At 43.0% G+C, this 19,380-nt stretch overlaps 1 protein-coding gene across 1 annotated transcript in view; it reads left to right on the forward strand.

Annotated features, from left to right (window-relative positions):
• Nucleotides 1–19,380, forward strand: part of CUNH10orf67 (chromosome unknown C10orf67 homolog) — a 164,054-nt gene that overhangs the window by 31,827 nt on the left and 112,847 nt on the right. Inside the window, 1 exon segment of the mRNA XM_064368442.1 lies at nucleotides 16,424–16,651. Coding sequence (XP_064224512.1) covers nucleotides 16,424–16,651 — 228 coding nt within the window.

The following is a 19,380-nucleotide window of genomic DNA, read 5'->3' on the forward strand; positions in this document are numbered from 1 at the left end:
GGTGGGTGCCTGTAGTCCCAACTACTCAGAAGGCTGAGGGAGGAGGATCGATTGCTTGAGCCCAGGATCTAAAGGCTACGGTGAGCCAAGATCATGCCATTGAACTCCAGCCTAAGTGACAAAGCAAGAGCCTGTCTCTAAATAAATAAGTAAATAAATAAATAAGAATGAGTTAGGGAATAAATGAGGCTAGTCTTGAGGGCCTGTGCCGGATATTCTCTGGTTTCCAAGCCACGTCGTCGTTCTTCTCCAACCTGCTCTGGTTCAAGAGCTGATTTTTATGCACTTCCTCATTCAAGCTCTCTCCCAGCTCTGTTGGGTTCTTGAGTTTGGTCAGCTGGAGGTGCCTGCAGGAGAGTGGGGCTGAGCAGAGAGACAAGTTGGGGTAATTGTTTTGTGTTGGCCAGTTGCTGCATTCCTTTACTGAAGTGAAGACCACAGCCCCAGCTACCTGCTAGGTTTTGGTAATGTGCCCCCTTCCTCCTGCAGGATGAAAAGTGGAAGCTTGCTGGGTTTCCTTATCCCTACCCACACCTTTGTCAATCTTCCCTTCTTCTTTCCTTTTTTTTTTTTTTTGAATAGAGACAGGGTCTCACTATGTTGCCCAGGCTGGTCTCAAACTCTTGACCTCAAATGATCCTTCCCACTTCAGCTTCTCAAAGTCCTGGGATTACAGCATGAGCTACCATGCCCAGCTCTTCCCTTTGTTAAACCTTCCTCAGTTACCCTTTCTAAGTGTGTCACCTGTTTCCTTCTGGGACCTTGCCTGGTACTAGGGCCATCTGGGGTTGGAGATCACAATTTATGGTAAAAACAATAGACCTTGTGATTTGACTTCCTCTGCTGTACCAAGATGCCCAGGTGTAAACAGAGAAAGCGAGTTATAGTTTAGCCATCTGCATAAACCAAGAGAAGAGTCAACTGAGCTGCCAAATTGGCAGCTAATATTGAAATGATGTAAGCTTGTGATGGAGGAAGGGAAGAAAGGATATGGTAGAGGGCCTGGGAGAGAGCAGAGGAGTTATCCTACTCCTTACTGGAGGCTCTGATTGATCAAAAGGCAGGGGTCCTGGAGCAGGTAGGAGGAGATGAACCACAAGCTAGAGGTTGCGAAAGTGTGGTCAGAGAGAGGGATTCTTGAATTCGTGAAAACAGAGCTGATCAGACAGAGTTGGAGCCCACTTAGAGCCTTTATATGTCCCCAGGGCAATTACTATGAATAGGGGACCCTGCACAGGGAAATTAAAGAAACAGAATATTGTTCTCCTCTCTGGAGGACTTGACAGTTGAATTAGGAAGGCAGATGAAGAGTGCACATAAAATGCCAACTGAATAGAAGAGAGTGTGAAAAGATCTTCAGAGGAAGAAGCCTCCCCCAAGGCTGGCCCATTCTGAAAAATGTAGATGTCTTAGTCCCTTTTCTGTTGCTTATAACAGAATACTTTAAACTGGGTAATTTACAAAGAAAGGAAATTTATTAATTTATTTCTTACAGTTATGAATGGGAAGTTCAATGTTGAAGGACTGCATCTGGTGAGGACCTTCCTGCTTGGGTGGGGGACTCCTTGCGGAGTCCCAGGGAGACTCAGGGCATCAACTGGTGAAGAGGCTGAGTGTGCTTGCTCATGTCCCTTGTCTTCTTCTTATAAAGCCACCAGTCTCTCTCCTCTAATAACTTGTTAATTCATGAACCCATTAATCTGTTAATCCATTTATGTGGGCAGAGCCTTTATGACCCAATCATCTCTAAAAGGCCCCACCTCTCAATAATGGGATTTACATTTTGATATGAGTTTTGGAGGGGACAGACATTCAAACCATTGCAGTGGAGGAGGTAGGACTTGACAAAAGCTTTGAAAGACGGGAGCCTTTGGTTCTAAGAGAGCTGGGCACTTTAGGCAGGGAGGTTGTATGAGGTACATGGCCAGGCATGCACAAGAAGTTTTGGAATGAACCAGATTAGTAAGAGGGCAGAGTCTGTAGAGAGGAACGCAAAAAGAAAAGGAGGTGTGTCAGGGGCCCCCAAGACCTTCTCTAGAATTGATGACTTTCTAGAAAGATTCACAAGACTCAGAAGATAGTCATATCACAGCTTTGATCCATTCCAGCAAATTCCTGAGCTTTATGAAGGCTGTGAGGTGCAAACATTTTGCTTCTTGGGTATTTGCTGCTGCTTTGGGATTTAGCTTTCTCATGCCTGCTAAGTCAGTTACTGATCATCCTTCTGCTTTACAGCTTCCATTATTTGATTGCTATTTTTTTCCTTAAAAAATTTTTTTTTCTAGAGATGGAGTCTCACTATGTTGCCCAGGTTGGTCTTAAAATCCACGGCTCAAACAATCCTCCTGCCACAGCCTCCCGAGTAGTTGGGATGACAATGTACCACCATGCCCAATTTGACTGCTATTGACTCTTCCCCATTCTCTTAGTTCCTGTGTGTTTGTGTCTTTTTCAAATATCCCTACCACCCCACCACACCCCCGTCACTTCAGTGGGGATGTAGGATGCAGCAGATGTAATTGTGTACATTTATCCTCACACCTTTTTTTTTTTTTTTTGAGACAGAGTCTTGCACTGTTGCCCAGGCTGGAATGCAGTGGTGTGATCTCGGTTCACTGCAACCTCCGCCTCCCAGCTCCCAGGTTCAAGCAATTTTCCTGCCTCAGCCTCCTGAGTAGCTGGGACTACAGGCGTGTGCCACCATGCCCGGCTAATTTTTGTGACTTTAATAGAGACAAGGTTTCACCATGTTGGCCAGACTGGTCTCAAACTCCTGACCTCAAGTGATCCGCCCTTGCCCTCCCAAAGTGCTAGGATTACAGGCATGAGCCACTGCACCTGGCCTATCTGCCCACCTTTAACTAAAGGCCTTGACCTCTTATGACCATTCCTGTTCTTCCCTAGTTGCCACTCTCACCATCTCCCACCTGGATGATTGTCACAGTATTTCAAGCCACCCTGGTCCAAACTTGCCACACTTAGCTCATTCTCTAAACTGCAGTGAAATCATTTTCTGATTGAACGATCATGGGAAAGCCTGGGCCCTTTCTCCTCCCCTTGGAGAATGGGAGAGAATGAGGAAAAACCCATCAATGAGAAATTCCCTAGAGTGAACGTGACTGTGAGGTGAAGAAGCAATGTTGTCTCACATTCAGGTTCCAGTTCTTTTGTGTTATCTTCTGCTCAGGAAACCCCCTCGTTTTCCTCAAAGAATCAGCAACATAAGAATGACTTCATGGCCTTGAGTTCCTGGTGATTTCGCATTGAAGGAGATGAGAATGATTGGTGCTTAGGGAGAAGCTGTGCTGGGAACAGACTTCAGCCATAGGCAAGTGGGGAAATGGACAAGGTAGGAGAATAAAGTCCCCTCCCCCTGCATCTGTACTAAGAATTAAAAGAAAAAAAACAACAACATAGGAATGGAATGGCCAGGCATGGTGGCTTGTGCCTGTAATCTTAGCATTTGGGAGGCCAAAGTGGGAGCATCCCTTTTGCTCAAGAGTTCAAGACCAGCCTGGGCAGCATAGTGAGTGAGACCCTATCTCTACAAAAAAGAAAAAGATGAAAAATTTTAGCCAGGCATGGTGGTGAGTGCCTGTAATCCCAGTTACTTGGAAGGCTGAGACAGGAGGATTACAGGAGCCCAGGAGATGGAGGTTGCAGAGGGTTATGATCGCACCACTGTACTCCAGCTTAGGTGACAGAATAAGACCCTCTTTCAAAAGAGAAAAGATCATAGGGAAAATATTGAGATAGATAATTAAGCCATTTAATTTGGCCATAAAAGAAAAGGCAGAGCTAGAAGTCTAGAGGATTTTTGAACATCTAGTCTATTAATAAGAACATTAAAGGAAAATTTTATTTATTGATTGATTTATTATTTATTTATTTATTTAAGACAGACTCACTCTGTCGCCCAGGCTAGAGTAGAGTGGTGCAATCTCTCTGGTCACTGCAACCTCTGCCTCCCAGGCTTGTGCCTCAGCCACCTGAGTAGTTGGGATTATAGGTGTGCATCACCATGCCCAGCTAATTTTTTGTATTTTTAGTAAAGACAGGGTATCTCCATGTTGGCTAGGCTGGTCTCAAACTCCTGACCACAAGTGATTCGCCCACCTCTGCCTCCCAAAGTGCTGGGATTACAGGCATGAGGCACCATGCCCCGTCAGAGAAATTTAAAGGAAAGAATGTGTTCATTCATAAACCCACCTCCCTAATATAGTTATTTTTCTTTTTTTGTTGTTTTTATGTTCTGTTTTCACTCTTTCATTCTTTGGGTATTTTAACTGCAGGCATTTTTACATGGTCTTTACTCACAGGACATAAGTAATTTTGTGTGTTGCTTTTATGAAGTGGTACATGGTCTTCATAATCATCCATATGAATCATCATCCCCTTTGTATAAAGGGGAGAAATTGAGTCTTAGAAACTTGCTGATTGTCCTCATAACAAATTAAAGGCTAATGTCCCTTTGTCAGAGAGGCAAGTCCTTGGGGTGGAGTATTCGGTGGTTATGCTCCATCCCCTCAAATAACCCAGCACTCCACACACATGGTTACATAAGTACATTTTGCTTATGGGAGTTATGGGATCAGAGGGGAGAGAAGGTGTCACAAGCCAAACCCATGATCTTGGACACGGTAGTCTCAGTAACTTATTAACTGAGCTAAGCAGTCTGAAAAGAAATAAAAACAAAACAAACTAAAGTACAAACTGTATCAAGCTTTAGACTCTGAAGACTTATTAAAAGGGATCAGCAATACAGTAGTAAATGAGACAGTGTTGACGCCAAGATAGGGAGGGGCACAATTCAAATTCATTAAGACACAACAAGAAACTCTAGTCTAGGCTTGTTGCAGGTAAAAGGGACTTTTCAATGAATTATTCAAGAAGAAATGAGCTGAATGAGGGAATCCGCTCTTGGGCTGGCAATGGTTCAGACTTAGTTCGCACTTTCTCCCCAGGTAATAGTATAACAAAAGTAACTAAGAAGCGTATTCCTTTGTTACACAAGCCCTTTGTGTGTGGTTCAAACCAGCTTGGCATTAGTCCTCTTATTATAGGCTGAATGATTTATAGTGATTTAGGAAAAAGAATATTAAGAAAGTAATCTTTTATTTAAAAATTAATAACAAGTTTGAGTAAAGTTTGTGGAACCCATGTGAATTCTTCTTTCTATTGTTTTCAGCAAGATTTTAAAGCCATGTTAATTAACGCAACAGTTTTGAGCACCTTTTTGGGGGACAAATGCAGTGCCCGTTTTAATTATATAAAAATGCATAAGGCTTTTTCCTCAAGATGGTCATAATCTAGTGGTTTAATGATCCATCCCCATATTTTCTTGTGATTTAAAAAAATTTCTCAGCATGGATACAGGGGCAGAGGTTTTATTCTCCTGTCCATTCTCAGCACAGCTTAGGTCCACCCATACACAACTTAGAGCGGGGCACCTGGCACACTACGACAGTGGTGGGACACTTTCCCAAGAACCCAAGGACACCTCCAGCCTTTTTTCCCATAGTGCGACCCCCTTTCCTTTTCACTTATCCAGATTATATGCAGTCTTTTTTTTTTTTTTTTCTGAGACAGGGTCTTGCTCTGCTGCCCAGGCTGGAGTGCAGTGACACCATCATAGCTCACTGCAGCCTTGAACTCCTGGGCTCATGTAATCCTCCTGCCTCAGCCTCCCAAGTAGCTGGGACTACAGGTATGTGCCATCATGCTGGCTATTTTCTGTATTTTATAGAGTCAGGGTCTCTCCATGTTGCCCAGGCTGGTGGTGTTAAAATCTTGACACACCAAAGAGATCCACCTGCTTTGGGCCTCCCAAAGCGCTGGACTTAGAGGCATGAGCCAAGGTGCCCAGCATATTCAGTCTTTATGTCCTGGCTCTGTGTCAGCTTTTCCATGAAACACGCACTGGAGATTCCTCCTTAAGGAACTCTTTGCTTTCTTAGAATTTAACTTTCTTCATATTTTCTACATTATTTGGAGGTTTCAAGCTATAAACCAGCACTTTATTATAGACCATTTCATATGAAACTGTGTCACTTTACATGCGTTAGTTTTGTCTTCTCAATTAATATGCCAGAAAGCGATGCCTTACCTCTGTCTTCCCTCCTGCACCTAATTCAAGGATAAATACCTACTATGTGATTGGGTCTGCCATTCTGGTTTTGCTACCTTTGTTTCTAAAATCCTAATTGTTAAGTTCTCCATTGATATCTGATGGCCAATTTATTTCATAATGGAAATTTATTTTATCACATCTGGATCCCTGATTTCTTAATTAAATTTAAATGAGCCTTACATTTCTAGCCTAGATGTGATATTTCAAATCTAATACTGTCATTACATAATCACTAATACATTCTATTAGGAACATGTGATTTTTACATTATATTTACATTAGTCTAATAAATATTAAGTACTTATGCTATGTATCCAGGCATGTTTTGCTGTGAAATAAAAGGGTACACTTGCTGATAAGTAAGGAAGTAACAGTTAGAAACTACTCCAGTACTTTCTTTATTTTTATTAATACTTGTTCTTTAAAGTACTTGTTGGCTGGATGCAGTAGCTCATGCCTGTAATCCCGGCACATCAGAAGGCCGCGACAGGTGAACTGCTTGAATCCAGCAGTTCAGGACCAACCTGGACAACATGGTGAAACCCAGTTGCAACACAAATTTTAAAAATTAGCCAGGCATGGTGGTTCACCCCTGTAGTCTCAGCTACTCAGGAGGTTGAAGTGGCAGGATTGCTTGAGCCAGGAGGTTGAGGCTGTAGTGAGCTGTGATCCTGCCAGTGCATTCCAGCCTGGGCGACAGAGTGACACCCTGTTTAAAAAAAAAATGAAAAAATTGTAAAAGCACTTGTTGCTGTGGTTTTGCAGTGAATTCTGAGAATAGATTTTTCCTGTTGGCCTCTGTCTGGATTAGAGTTCTGTCCTGCTTTTGTCCTTGGGGCTTCTTCAGTTCTGTCTAGACTTTCAATATTTCATTTATCAGGACTCATTTGTGGGATCCTGAGCAAATTATTCCATTCAGTTGAACTTTCTCTGATCTTAATTTTCACAGATGAAAAAGGGATAATAGTATTATTGCACAAGATTGAGTTAAAAATGCGTATGAGAGAAACGTTTTCTGAATCTTAAGGACCTGTAGTGATATCATCATCATCATCATCATCATCATCATCATCATGATTACCATTTATTATCACCATCACTATCTTGTAATTTGCAAAGTTGCTTAAGAAGTATGGCCTGATAGAACACTGGTAGATGTTACTACTAGTGGTCAGCTATGTCGGCTTCCTTCTCCTTCCTGAGCACTTGGAGAAATAGACCTTCCAGCTCCCTTTGCTGTTTGATGGAACCATGGAACTCTGGTCAAGCCATCTCATTGCCAATAACTGACTCTTTTTTTCTTCCCTTGGCAAAGCGGCTCAGGAGGTCTGTGTTTTATGCTTTGGATGCTGCTGCTACAAGAGAATGAGGCTTCCATCCTCTGGGTGTCTGAGTAGTTGCGTGGAGTGGAACTCCCTGCCAACTCTGTGGGACTTGTAGTGTGAGTGAGAAACTAATTTTTGTTGTGTTGAGTCATTGCAATTTGAGATTGTTTATTATTGCAGCATAACATAGCCTATCATAACGAATATACCATGATGGGCCTCAGGATAAAGAAATTCTAGATCTAGGTATGGCCTAACTACCTATGTATCCTTGAGCAAGAGGAATAAAGGAATAAAGTATACTGTCTTTTTTTTTTCTTTTACTTAAAAAAAAAATGTGTAGAGACAGTCTCTATTGCCTACACTGGTCTTGAACTTCTGACTTCAAGCCATCCTCCTGCCTTGGCCTCCCAAAGTGTTGGGATGACAAGCATGAGCCCCCATACCTAGCCATTTAAAAAAAGTAGAGATGAGGTCTTGCTATGTTGTTCTGGCTGGTCTGAACTCCTGGGTTCAAGTGATCCTCCTGCCTTGGCTCTCCCAAGTGTTGGGATTATAGGCATGAGCCACCACACACAGCCATGTATACTCTCTTAAAGGTCTTGAAGGTCCCTTCAGCTCCAAAAACTTTGGCATTGCAGCAACCTACAGCAGTCCTATGCCAGTGACAATGAAATGTGAACTTTTCTTCCAGGGATAAAGTAATTTCAGCTATATCACACCCCCCTCCAGTGAATGAATCAAGCTAGAAATAACTAAAAGTTTAGAATTGAAATAATATTTTTAAATTGTTTCATGCACATACCTGCCCTTTCAAGAGAGTATATTAAACCTAATTACATTCAAAGTAGTCAGTGAGCCATGATCATTATTATGAACCTTAGTTAAAATAACTAAATACCACTGTAAAAGATAGTGATGTCCTCAGGGCCAGTGACAAACATAGGTTTATTTTCTTCTTGCAATGGCCTAGACTTCTCATATTATTTAAATTTCAGTTTTAGATTTCTGTAGTCTTTCAATGCCTTCGTGCATTACAATTTTTTTTTAAATGACAGGATCTTGCTATGTTGCCCAGGCTAATCTTGAACTCCCGGCTGCAAGTAATCCTCCTACCTTGGCCTCTCAAAGTGTTGGAATTACAGGTGTGAACCACTGTGACCAACCCATTACTTTTCATCAATGGACTGATTGTCTACAATAGCCTAACTCCACACTTTAACTGTATAAAGTTCCAAAAAAAAAAAAAAGAGAGAAAAAGGAAAGTAGACCTCATATTCTGTGGGGATTGAACATTATATACATATATCGGGCCTGAATAAGAGGTTAAGACTTCCTAGAAGCAAAGCAAATAAGAAGTTTTAGGCATGGACTCCATAGCCTCTATGAGTGCCCGTCTTTTTGCCTAATTTTTTACTCTCACAAATATTGCACAAAGATGAATTTCCAGGATGACTACACTCCGGCTAGACAGTGTGTTGATGTATTTGATTTTCTACAGCAACCCAGCAGCACAGATTCAAAATTAAACTGGAGTGTGTGTTTGACAGCTTTAGAGATACTTCTGCAGCCATTGACAAAACTAATATTGTCAGAAGAACTGAAGTAATTTGCTCCTCATGACAGTTTGGTGAGGCAAGATGGCAAAATAATTAAGTAAGGAGACTCTGGAGCAGAAACGTCTGTGCTCAGAGCCTGCTTTTACCCGCTGCAAACTGTATGAACTTAGGCAAGTAAGCCAACCTCCTGTGTCTCCACTTTCTCATTTTTAAATTGGGGGTAATTGACTGTGTAATGTATGAAGTGCTTAAAAAAGTTCCTGACACACTTTAGCAAATATGAGACTTGTTGTAATCATTATTTTTTCAGTCTTTTAAATATATTTATTGTGATTAATATTAAGTAACAGCTGCAAAGAATATAATAGTATATTCTAATTTATATCTTAATTTTTCATTGGCCAATGTATTAGTCATGGTTCTTCAGAGAAACAGAACCAGGAGGGGGTGTGTGTGTGTATGTCTGTGTCTGTCTGTGTATATTATTTTAAGGAGTTGTTGTTTTTTATTGGGTCTCATTCTGTCATCCAGGCTGGAGTGCAGTGGGGCAGTCACAGCTCACTGCAGCCTTGACCTCTCAAGCTCAAGCAATCCTCCTACCTCAGCCTCCCAGAGGGCTAAGTTTACAAGTGAGAGCTGCTGTGTGATTTTAAAAGCTGGCAAGTCCAAAATCTGTAGGGTGGCCTGCAGGTTAGAGACCCAGAGAAGATCCAATAGTGTAGTTTAAGTCTGAATGCCTTCAGGCTGAAGACTCAGGTAAGAGGCAGTGTTGCAGTTCAAATCTGAAGGCAGCGTGCTACAGAATCCCTGCTTGTTTAGGGGAGGACAGTCCTTTGTTCGAGTTGGGCCTTCAGCTGACTGGATGAGGCCCACCCACATTATAGACGGCCATCTGCTCTACTCAAAGTCCACAGATTTGAAAGTTAATCTCATCCAAAAAATACCCTCCCATAAACATCCGGAATAATATTTGGTCACATATCTGGGGACCATGGCTCAGCTTAGTTGATGCATAAAATTAACCATCACAACCACATATACATTTTGTTTATTGAGCCAATCTCTTTAATTGGTGGCTTAAACCAAGACCCAGAATTTCCTGATGAGAAATTATTGCTCACAGGGCTCCCTCTCTCCTCACTGATACATTGATGACGGATGCTTCCTTCTTCTTCATAAAGGATGCGGCAACAGAGCATTAAGTTCCCCCCAGCCTGAAACATCAACTTTTCCCCATGGAGTGAATGATTTTCTGACACCATCAAGCATCTCCAGCTTGCATTAATCTCTCCTTCCCCTTTCTTAAAAGAAGCCAACAGGATTTTCCCACCTGGTTCTCTAGTGCCAACTCCTTAGGAAGTGCTCTTTTAAATAACTTATTTAGAGTTACTCATTGATTTGATAAATATTGACTAAACACCTACTATATTGAGGGCACCAAGTGGAGCCCCAGCAGCATAAGGATGAATAAAACAGACCCAGTTTCTGTTCTAAGCATCAAAATCAGTTATATTAAGAAAGCATTTATTATTTCATATGGCTTTCCAGAAAAGTCACCTAAGTTGGCCACATGTAACTCATAGATTTTCTTGGATAGATATTGTATCTTCTGAAGAAGTTTGATGAAAGTAAAGGTAAGCTATTTCTCCACAACCTTGATCTCAGGTTGTAATGAAAGCAAGTCTCAGATACTGATTCACAAAAACTTTATTAGCAAGCAGGATCCAAACAATTTATGCAAGCTGTTCTGTCAGCTCCATGCCATCCTACCATTCTGTTCGCTACTACCTGATAGAAATGGTTCACTTGAGGCAGATGTGATAACATTTCAACACCAAGATCCTAGGCCTTTTAGTAGGTATCAGACAACGGGAAACCATTGGTAGGGAATCAAGCCCCATGTCCCACCCCTCAGGGTTTAAGTTACAGGCCTTTGTTAGAGTCTTACATCCTGTTCTTGTAAGAGTGGGCTGCTCTCTGGACTACTTTAGCTCACTCGAATTTCTTGAACATCTTTTTTTTTTTAATTTAATATTTTTTTTCAAAGTAGGGTCTAGCTCTGTCACCCAGGCTGGGGTTCAGTGGCTTAATCACAGCTCACTGCAGCCTCAACCTCCTGGGTTCAAAGGGTCCTCTCACTTTAGCCCCCTCAGTGCCTGGGACTGCAGGCACACACCACCACACCTGGTAGTTTTTGTGTTTTTTGTGGAGGCTGGAAGGATTTTGCCATGTTTTCCAGGCTGGTCTCGAACTCCTGAGCTCAAGTCATCTGTCTGCCGTGGCCTCCCAAGGTGCTAAAATTACAGGCATGAATTTCAGGCACACCTAGCCTCTTGAACAACATTAAATTCACAAATGCAAGCCCAATTCTAACATTTATTGTGCCAGTCAATAGGCCACTACATTCACCAATAAAATCCCATTTCCGACATTCAGTAAATGAATTAGCACAGGGCAGCTTGTTCATCAAGGTACAGTGCACAGTAGAGCTTGGCATAGTCCTTTTATAATGTGGGCTTCCTGATTTGAGCACCAGTGAAGGGGCCATCTCTGACCATACATTCCTGATTGACACCTTGGTTATAGCATAATCTATGTAACAGACATGTAATACCTCATAGTGTAGACTGAAGGATGACCAAGTAATTTAACAGACATCGTAACAATAACAAACATGGGTTTCATACTACCATATTCTACGTCTAACATTCCTCTCTAGTTCTGAAAATTGCTAAATTTAAATTCTTGGTACTACATTTCTGAGATAGAGTTTGAAGCTGCAGGATGATAAAGGTTCTTAATATCACACATGCAGAAGTGTTCATGAGAGAGCCATGCTGACTGCCTGGTAAAGTGTGACTTGGTGGTACCTGTGGGCATGCCTTGACTCTGAGTCTAGTTGCAATGTAGACAGCTCTAAACACTGTATTTTATCAGTTTATTTAGGTGAGACTACAGGGGAATATTCACACTAGCCAAAATCACGTTTGCTGTCTACATCAAGACTTTCTTGGCATCTGTGTACCCAAGAACATGAATTAGTTATTTGCATGTTGCCCTGTGACACTAGAAAAAGAACAGAGGGAACCAGATGGTCCTATAGGTCACTTTATCCGAGTTATTGTGGAAAAGCCTGATGAATGTCCTGCTTCTCAAGACAGTAGATCCTTCTAGGGTCTAATTAAATAGGGCCCCAGAAAGGATCTCTGCCTGATAAATTCTAATGAACTACCTTATTTCACTGATTCTAAGATTCACAGTTTTCACATTTTTTTTTCTTTTTCTTTTTCTTTTGTTTTTTTTTTATTTTGAGACAGAGTCTCTGTCACCCAGACTGGAGTGCAGTGGTGAAATCTTGGCTCACTGCAACCTCTGCCTCCTGGGATTTTCCTGCCTCAGCATCCCACGTAGCTAGGACAACAGGTGCATATCACTACACCTGGCTAATTTTTGTATTTTTAGTAGAGATGGGGTTTTGCCATGTTGACCAGGCTGGTCTCAAACTCCTGGCCTCAGGTGATCTGCCCACCTGGGCCTCCCAAAGTTCTGGGATTACAAGTGTGAGCTGCTGAGCCCGGACAGTTTTTCACATTTGTAACATGAAATTTTGGTATATCATTTTGGTACATTTTTGAAATTGGAGTGTATGATACAACCCATGGTGTGTCAAGTTACAATCATAGTTGGCAGTGATTTTTTCTAAGTGGCACAGAAAATAAAGACACATCCTAAAGGATGCAATCTTAGATGGCATGAAATATGGTGACTCCCCTTGTATTGTTCTCCAGACTTTGAGTTGTTGTGAACCGCCTCAGCCTAAATTCCAACATGTGAGTTACAGTTTTCCTAGGTTTTGTTTTGGGCACAAGGATCCACTCCGGTCATTTGAACAGACTGGAGATCATCCATAGTTCCCTCAGCAGTAAGTTTACAATTCTTTCTCAGGTGGGCTCACTTCTGCAGATAGCTAAGCCCTGCCATTTGTTTGTTTGTTTGTTTGTTTATTTATTTGAGATGGGCTATCACTTTGTCACCCAGGCTAGAATACAGTGGCACAAACACAGATCACTCTAGCCTTGACTTCTCAGGCTCAAGCGATCCCCCTACCACAGCCTCTTGGGTAGCTGGGACTCTGGGTGCTTCGCGAATTAAAAAAAAAATTTTTTCTTTTTTTTTTTTTTTCTTTTCAGAGATGGGGTCTCGCTACAATGCCCAGGCTAGTCTTGAACTCCTGGGCTCAAGCAATCCACTCACCTCGATCTCCGAAGTGCTAGGATTACAGGCCCAACCCAGCCCTGCCATTTTCTTCACATTCACTACTATTTTTTTCTCTCTTTTCGATTTTTTGTAGAGACAGAGTCTCACTGTTGTGCAAGCTGGCCTAGAACTTCTGCGCTCAAGTGATCTGCCCACCTCGGTCTTCCAAAGTGTTGCGCTTATAGGCATGAGCCCCACTCAGGGCTACTCTCTTTTAAATAGTGATGATCTAAACTAGCTCCAAATAGAGGAAATCTTTTACTCCAGTGCTCACAGACATTTGGCAGCAAGGATCCAAATTCCACATCCACAGTTGCGCCTGCCCCAAACCCCCTCCTGGGCTTGTCATCTTGGTTTTCAGCTTTAGTCGGGTGACAAATGCTTATTGATGGACTTTCACAGAGTGGATATGCTCCCTCACAGCAACAAAATTTAAGACATTAAAATGATCTAAACTCAGGAGTTTTTCCATAAAGGATTTAGTAGCATAATATTGTCCTAGCTAAGAGCTTTACTATGTCCTTTCCCAAGACTTTATTTAAGAACATTGGTTATGGATGAAGCATGACATAAAACAAGTTTACATAACAGAGCTTCCACCACATAATCATATATTATAGCTGGTGATAAAAGAAAAATAAGCACTTCACATGTGATGACTCTCTAGAAAGAATTTAAATTACAAACCTAAACTGAAACCTCTTGGCTCTTACTAGACTATAGAACTGATACTATCCAACTGGAATATATAAATTACTATGTTTAGAGTCAGCACTTGACTCTTAATAAAATCAGCATGCTACTTAATCTGAGATGTTATCACTTTTAATAACTGGTAGGTGATTTTTTATATAAATATATATTCTATTTATACATGTGGTATGTCAGAGAAGCACTTTAAATTTTAAAATTGTGCCTGAAGTCCTGTTAACAAGTAAAAACAATTTTAGATTATGAAATGTTTAATTTTTTAAACATTGAAAAATATATATATATATTTTTGAGACAGAGTCTCACTCTATCACCCAGGCTGGAGTGCAGTGGTGCAATCTCAGCTCACTGCAACCTCTGCCTCCTGGGTTTAAGTGATTCTCATGCCTCAGCCTCCCAAGTAGCCTCCCAAGTAGCTGCGTGCACTACTACACACAGCTAATTTTTGTATTTTTAGTAGAAACATGGTTTCACCATGTTGGCCAGGCTGGTCTTGAACTCCTGACCTCAAGTGATCTCCCTGCCTCAGCCTCCCAAAGTTCTGGGGTTACAGGCCAGCACTTCTTCAGCCAAAACATTGAAATCTTTAAACAATATTTTCCCTATTTGTGGTTTAGGAAGAAGGAAAAGTCCTTCAGAAGCCTAGTTGGTATTTCTCTTGCAATTGCCTCATGCATGTGCTGTGTGTTTTTCTGCTTTATAGATTACTCCCAACTTTTCTTTGAGAAACATTCATTATCCAGTTTTTACTTGTGAGAAAACAGAGGCTCTGAAATGTTAAGTTACTTGCCCAACATTCTAAACTGAGTAAGTTTCAAAGCCTATATATATTTAATGTTTCCTGCAGAGTTCATGAGCTTTCCACTAAAAACCATCAATAAATTTAGCATGTGATGAAAGAGGCCTGGATTTAATATGACAAATGCTTTGACCGTGCCATCTCCAGTTACTATAGGTGAGAATGTGGTCTGAAATAAACAATTTTATAAGCCAGAACACCTGTGAGATAAAATACAGGTAACTGACAAGAAGAGAAGTATTATGTAGTTAACGGTTTCAAAAACAATCATCATCATAGCTTGGTCTCTTAGACACTGAAATCTGAAACTCCTTGATATGCTACAGCAAGGTTTCAGACAAAGATGTTTTGTTCAATACATGTTTTTGTGGGATGGTGTAACTATGCAGGCCATATCAATCAACAAACGCTGTACAGAGCTGACCAATGACTCATGAAATCTTCTGTGCGATCGCTTTCCTCAGTTTCAAACTATTCATTTATAATTGCACTAGCAAAATAGCCAACAGCTTGTCATATTCTTTACACTATCTTGGCCCAGCTCTAAACAGATAGGATTTTAAATTTTAACTTGGAATTTTAATCTTTATTTTAAAACATGTATATGCATTGTGGTAAAATATCACTTAGGAAAAAGAAAAATTATTGTAGATATGTAAATTTCTTTCTTTTAAAATACCTTTGATTATATAATTAAAATTCCCCAAATAAAGCCTGAAGTTAGATTTTGAAATTAAAAACCTCCATAGAGTAAAAGTAACTCTTTTTCTCTTCTCTCTTCACCTCCCTCCCGAAAAACAAGTCTTCACAGAAGGTGATTTGGCATTGGTTATCTTTGTCTTTAAACGTTAATAGTAGTGATAATGCTAAGAAAACAGTATTTTTCTTTTCCTGTTTTGAGCTTCTAATATCCAACTAACTTCATTTTCACTTATTGTTGTAAGAGAGAGAATAGGCCGGGCACGGTGGCTCACACCTGTAATCCTAGCACTTTGGGAGGCCAAAGTGGGCAGATTGCCTGAGCTCAGGAGTTGGAGACCAGCCTGGGCAACACAGTAAAACCCTGTCTATACTAAAAATAGATTTAAAAAATTAGCCAGGCTGGCAGCGGACGCCTTTAGTTCCAGCTACTCGAGAGGCTGAGGCAGGAGAATTGCTTGAACCTGGAAGGCAGAGGTTGCAGTGAGCCGAGATCCCAAGATGGCGCCACTGGGCGACAGAGCGAGACTCTGTCTCCAAAAAAATAAGAGAGAGAAGAAAAAAATTATTTTTCTATAAATAATATATTGAAATGCAGATGTAGTATAGACAGTTCTAAACAAAACAATGACATTTTTAAAAGAAATTCAGCCATTGTTTACAGAAAAACAATGGCAATGACATATTGATATTAGAAAAGGTGTCTCCTATCGGTTGACAATGGGTAATACGTAATTTAAAACAAAAGATGACAACAGTTTCACTCTCAAGTTCTCTTATTATTGTAAAAACTCAGTAAAATTGAATTCCACACTAGACGGTATAGTTTAAGACCTAACGGCTTATATTCTGACCTCATTAAATAGTAATCTGTTTAATCTTTGCAAGGAAATACTTTGTCCAGGAACGCCTATGTTTGTGGCAGGTGGGGGCAGTTTATTAGGCCCCCTGCTCTCCTCTTACGTTGGCCTTGCTCCGGGATCACTGGGCTCATTCAGTCATGAGCACAGTTAATAGATGGGTTCTCTATTTTTCCTCCTCCCTGAGGGGGACCTGTGGCACACGCTGGGAGGCCGTGAAAGCCAAGGCCACCGAGCTGCGGGTCTAAGGCGCGCATAGCAAGTGAGAAGCTCCGGAATCCAAGCCCCCGGCAAATGCGCAGGTCCGAGAGGTAGGCTGAGCTCAGAGCCTGGGGACAGGAGGAAGCGAGCAGCGTCAAGGACGTGGCGGGAGGCTGAAGGGTTATTTGCAGGGGTGCAGCCTTTCTTTGGGACATCACAGCGGCCTCAGGGCTGTGGGCGCCTTGTGGGGAAGCCTTGAGGCAGACGGGACAGTGGAAGCGAGGCGAGGTGGCTCCGGAGCGCTCCCCTCCCCCTCACCACTCCCCAACCCCTCCTCCTGCTCGTGCTCCCTCCCCATCTCTTCCTCCATCCCCCACTCCTTCCCCCTCTTCCTTCCCTCCACACCTCCTCTTTTTCTTTTCTCTCTCCCTTTTGCCTCCCTCCTTCCCTCCGCATCCCCCACCCTGCCCTCTTCCCAAACTCCTCCCTATCCCCTCCTCCCCGTCTCCTTCCCCCTTCTCCCTGCTTCCTCCCTTCCCCTCCATCCTCCTCCCCACCCCCCTCCACCCACCCTCGTTGCTCCGGGCCCTGCCCACGGATTCCCTTGTTTCGCTGGTTCCCTGGGAGTCTCCATAGCAACGGACGCTGGGTTCTGGACTCCGACTCAGCCTAGGGCGCGGCTCTGCAGGAGGCGCGCGTCTCGAGCAGCCATGGCGAGCTGGGGCGACAAGCCTGAGACTGAGGAGTGCTGGAAGATCATCCAGGGCCTCGAGGCCTCTATTGAACAATTCCAGTTCAACCCCAGGTGACCCGCAGGAGAGGCAGCCCCCGCCGGTCCACCCCGAGCCTTCGCGCCCCAGCCCTCTCTCCTTGCCTTTCCGGGCCCCTGGCTTCAGTTTTTTTGTTTGTTTTTCGAGGGGAGCACTGTCCGAAAAGAGCTGCAGTTTTCACTTCCTCAGTGTATAGCTGGACACTAAGAGCACGGACTCTGGAGCCAGACTGCCCGGGTTCCGAATCTTGGCCACCCTCTCACAGGGGCTGTGAGTTAGGCTACTGACCTCTCTGTGCCTCACTTTCCTCAAGGGGAAATCATCTAGTGCCTGTTTCCTAGATCCTAGTGAATATTAAATGAGCTAATCTAGGGCACAGTACCCGTCTTAGTTCCCTCGGGCTGCTGTAAGAAAACAGCATAGGCTGGGTGGCTTATGAGCAACAGGAATTTGTTTCTCCCGGTTCTGGAGGCTGGGAAGCCCACTGCAGATTCCGAGTCTGATGAGGGTCCCTTCTGCACATACAGTACCTCCTGGCTGTGTCATCACATGGCGGAAGGGGCAAGGGAGTTTTCCACTATCCCCCCCACCTGCTCCCACCCTCCTTTTAGAAGGGCACTCATCCCATTTATAGGGCTCCACTTTCATGACCTAATCACCTCCAGAGTCCACACCTGCTAATATCGTCATCTTGGGGGTTAGGAATTCAACATGAATTTTCAGGAGACACAAACACACAGACCATAGCAGAATCAGGGAAGTGTCTGCTGAAGTCGTTATTTGCTATTCCTTGGTCCTTGTTTATAGCCCTTCCCTTTCGTAATCCTTTGCCTCCTGTGTTCTAGTTTTGTTGTTTATTTGGATAATGTAGCGCTGATGTTTCTGGGAAAATGCAAATTTCTTTCTAAAAACCTTTTCAAATCAGTAGGTAGCCAGCACTAGCTTAGCTGCTTTGGGAGAACTTAGAGTTGTTTAAGGCAGGGGCCTCATGGTGCCAGGTGGGCTGGCTTAGGGGCAAGCCCCTCACACAGATGCAGCTCCAGGGTAAGAAGAAAGGACCACAGGTGTCCTAGCCCAGCAGTGGGACCGACCCAGTGAGGCAGTGCTCCTGGGCTCGGCTTCCCCAGTTTCACTGTATTCAATGGGTATGTTTGTTGAAATGGGTCAGTCTAGTGGTGGTTGTAAATAGCACCTATTAGAGGCAGCACGTGGTAAACACCAGAAGCACACAGTGTCTACCCTGGTCTAGTGTTTGCTGTTAGGAATGGTATCCTGCCCTGGACTCCTTGGCATTCCATGGTGGGGTAGAGCCCCCAAAAAATGCACCTGCCGGGCTCAAGGGCAGACTGATGGTGCCAGGTGCTCACTGACTGAACAAAAGAACCACTGATCCTATATTCATTCCTCTTCACCCAGAGTGCTAGGGTGACTGAACCAGTGCCTGGGTGTGAATGAGAGAGGCCCAGGTGTTGACCGAAATCCTGGGATCTGAGGCCTGAGCATGCCAGGATAATGCACGGAGGAGCAGTGGTCTACAAAGCAGATGAAAGCCTTTGTGGAGTTTGCATCCTAGTCAGGAACCAATGATGAACTAGATAAACAGGTAAACTATATAGTAAGTTAGATAGTGGTTAGTGATAAAGGAGAAACCTAGCATAGGGAGAGAGAAGAGGGGTATGGGTGTGTGTGGGGGTGGGGATCAAGTAGGGAGGGAGTTGTGATTTAATTTAATTTTTTTATTTTTATTTTTGAGTCAGGATCTCATGCTGTCACCCAGGCTAGAGTGTAGTGGAACAATCACTGCTCAGTGCAGCTTTGAACTCCTGGAGTCAAGCGATTCCTCCACCTCAGCCTTCTGAGTAGCTGAAACAACAGGCACATGCCAGCATGACTGGCTGTTTTTTTTTTTTTTAATACCTGTTCTTCCTGTGTTACCCAGGCTGGTCTCAAACTTCTGGGCTCAAGCAGTCCTCCAACCTCGGCCTCCCAAAGTGCTGGGATTACAAGAATGAGCCACCACACCTGGCCTGGACTGCAGATTTTAGATATGGTGATCAGGAAAGCCTTCA

Source organism: Aotus nancymaae, unplaced genomic scaffold, assembly GCF_030222135.1.
Source record: "Aotus nancymaae isolate 86718 unplaced genomic scaffold, 86718_ANA_hifiasm-v0.15.2.pri h1tg000077l, whole genome shotgun sequence".
NCBI classification, from domain to species: domain Eukaryota; kingdom Metazoa; phylum Chordata; class Mammalia; order Primates; family Aotidae; genus Aotus; species Aotus nancymaae.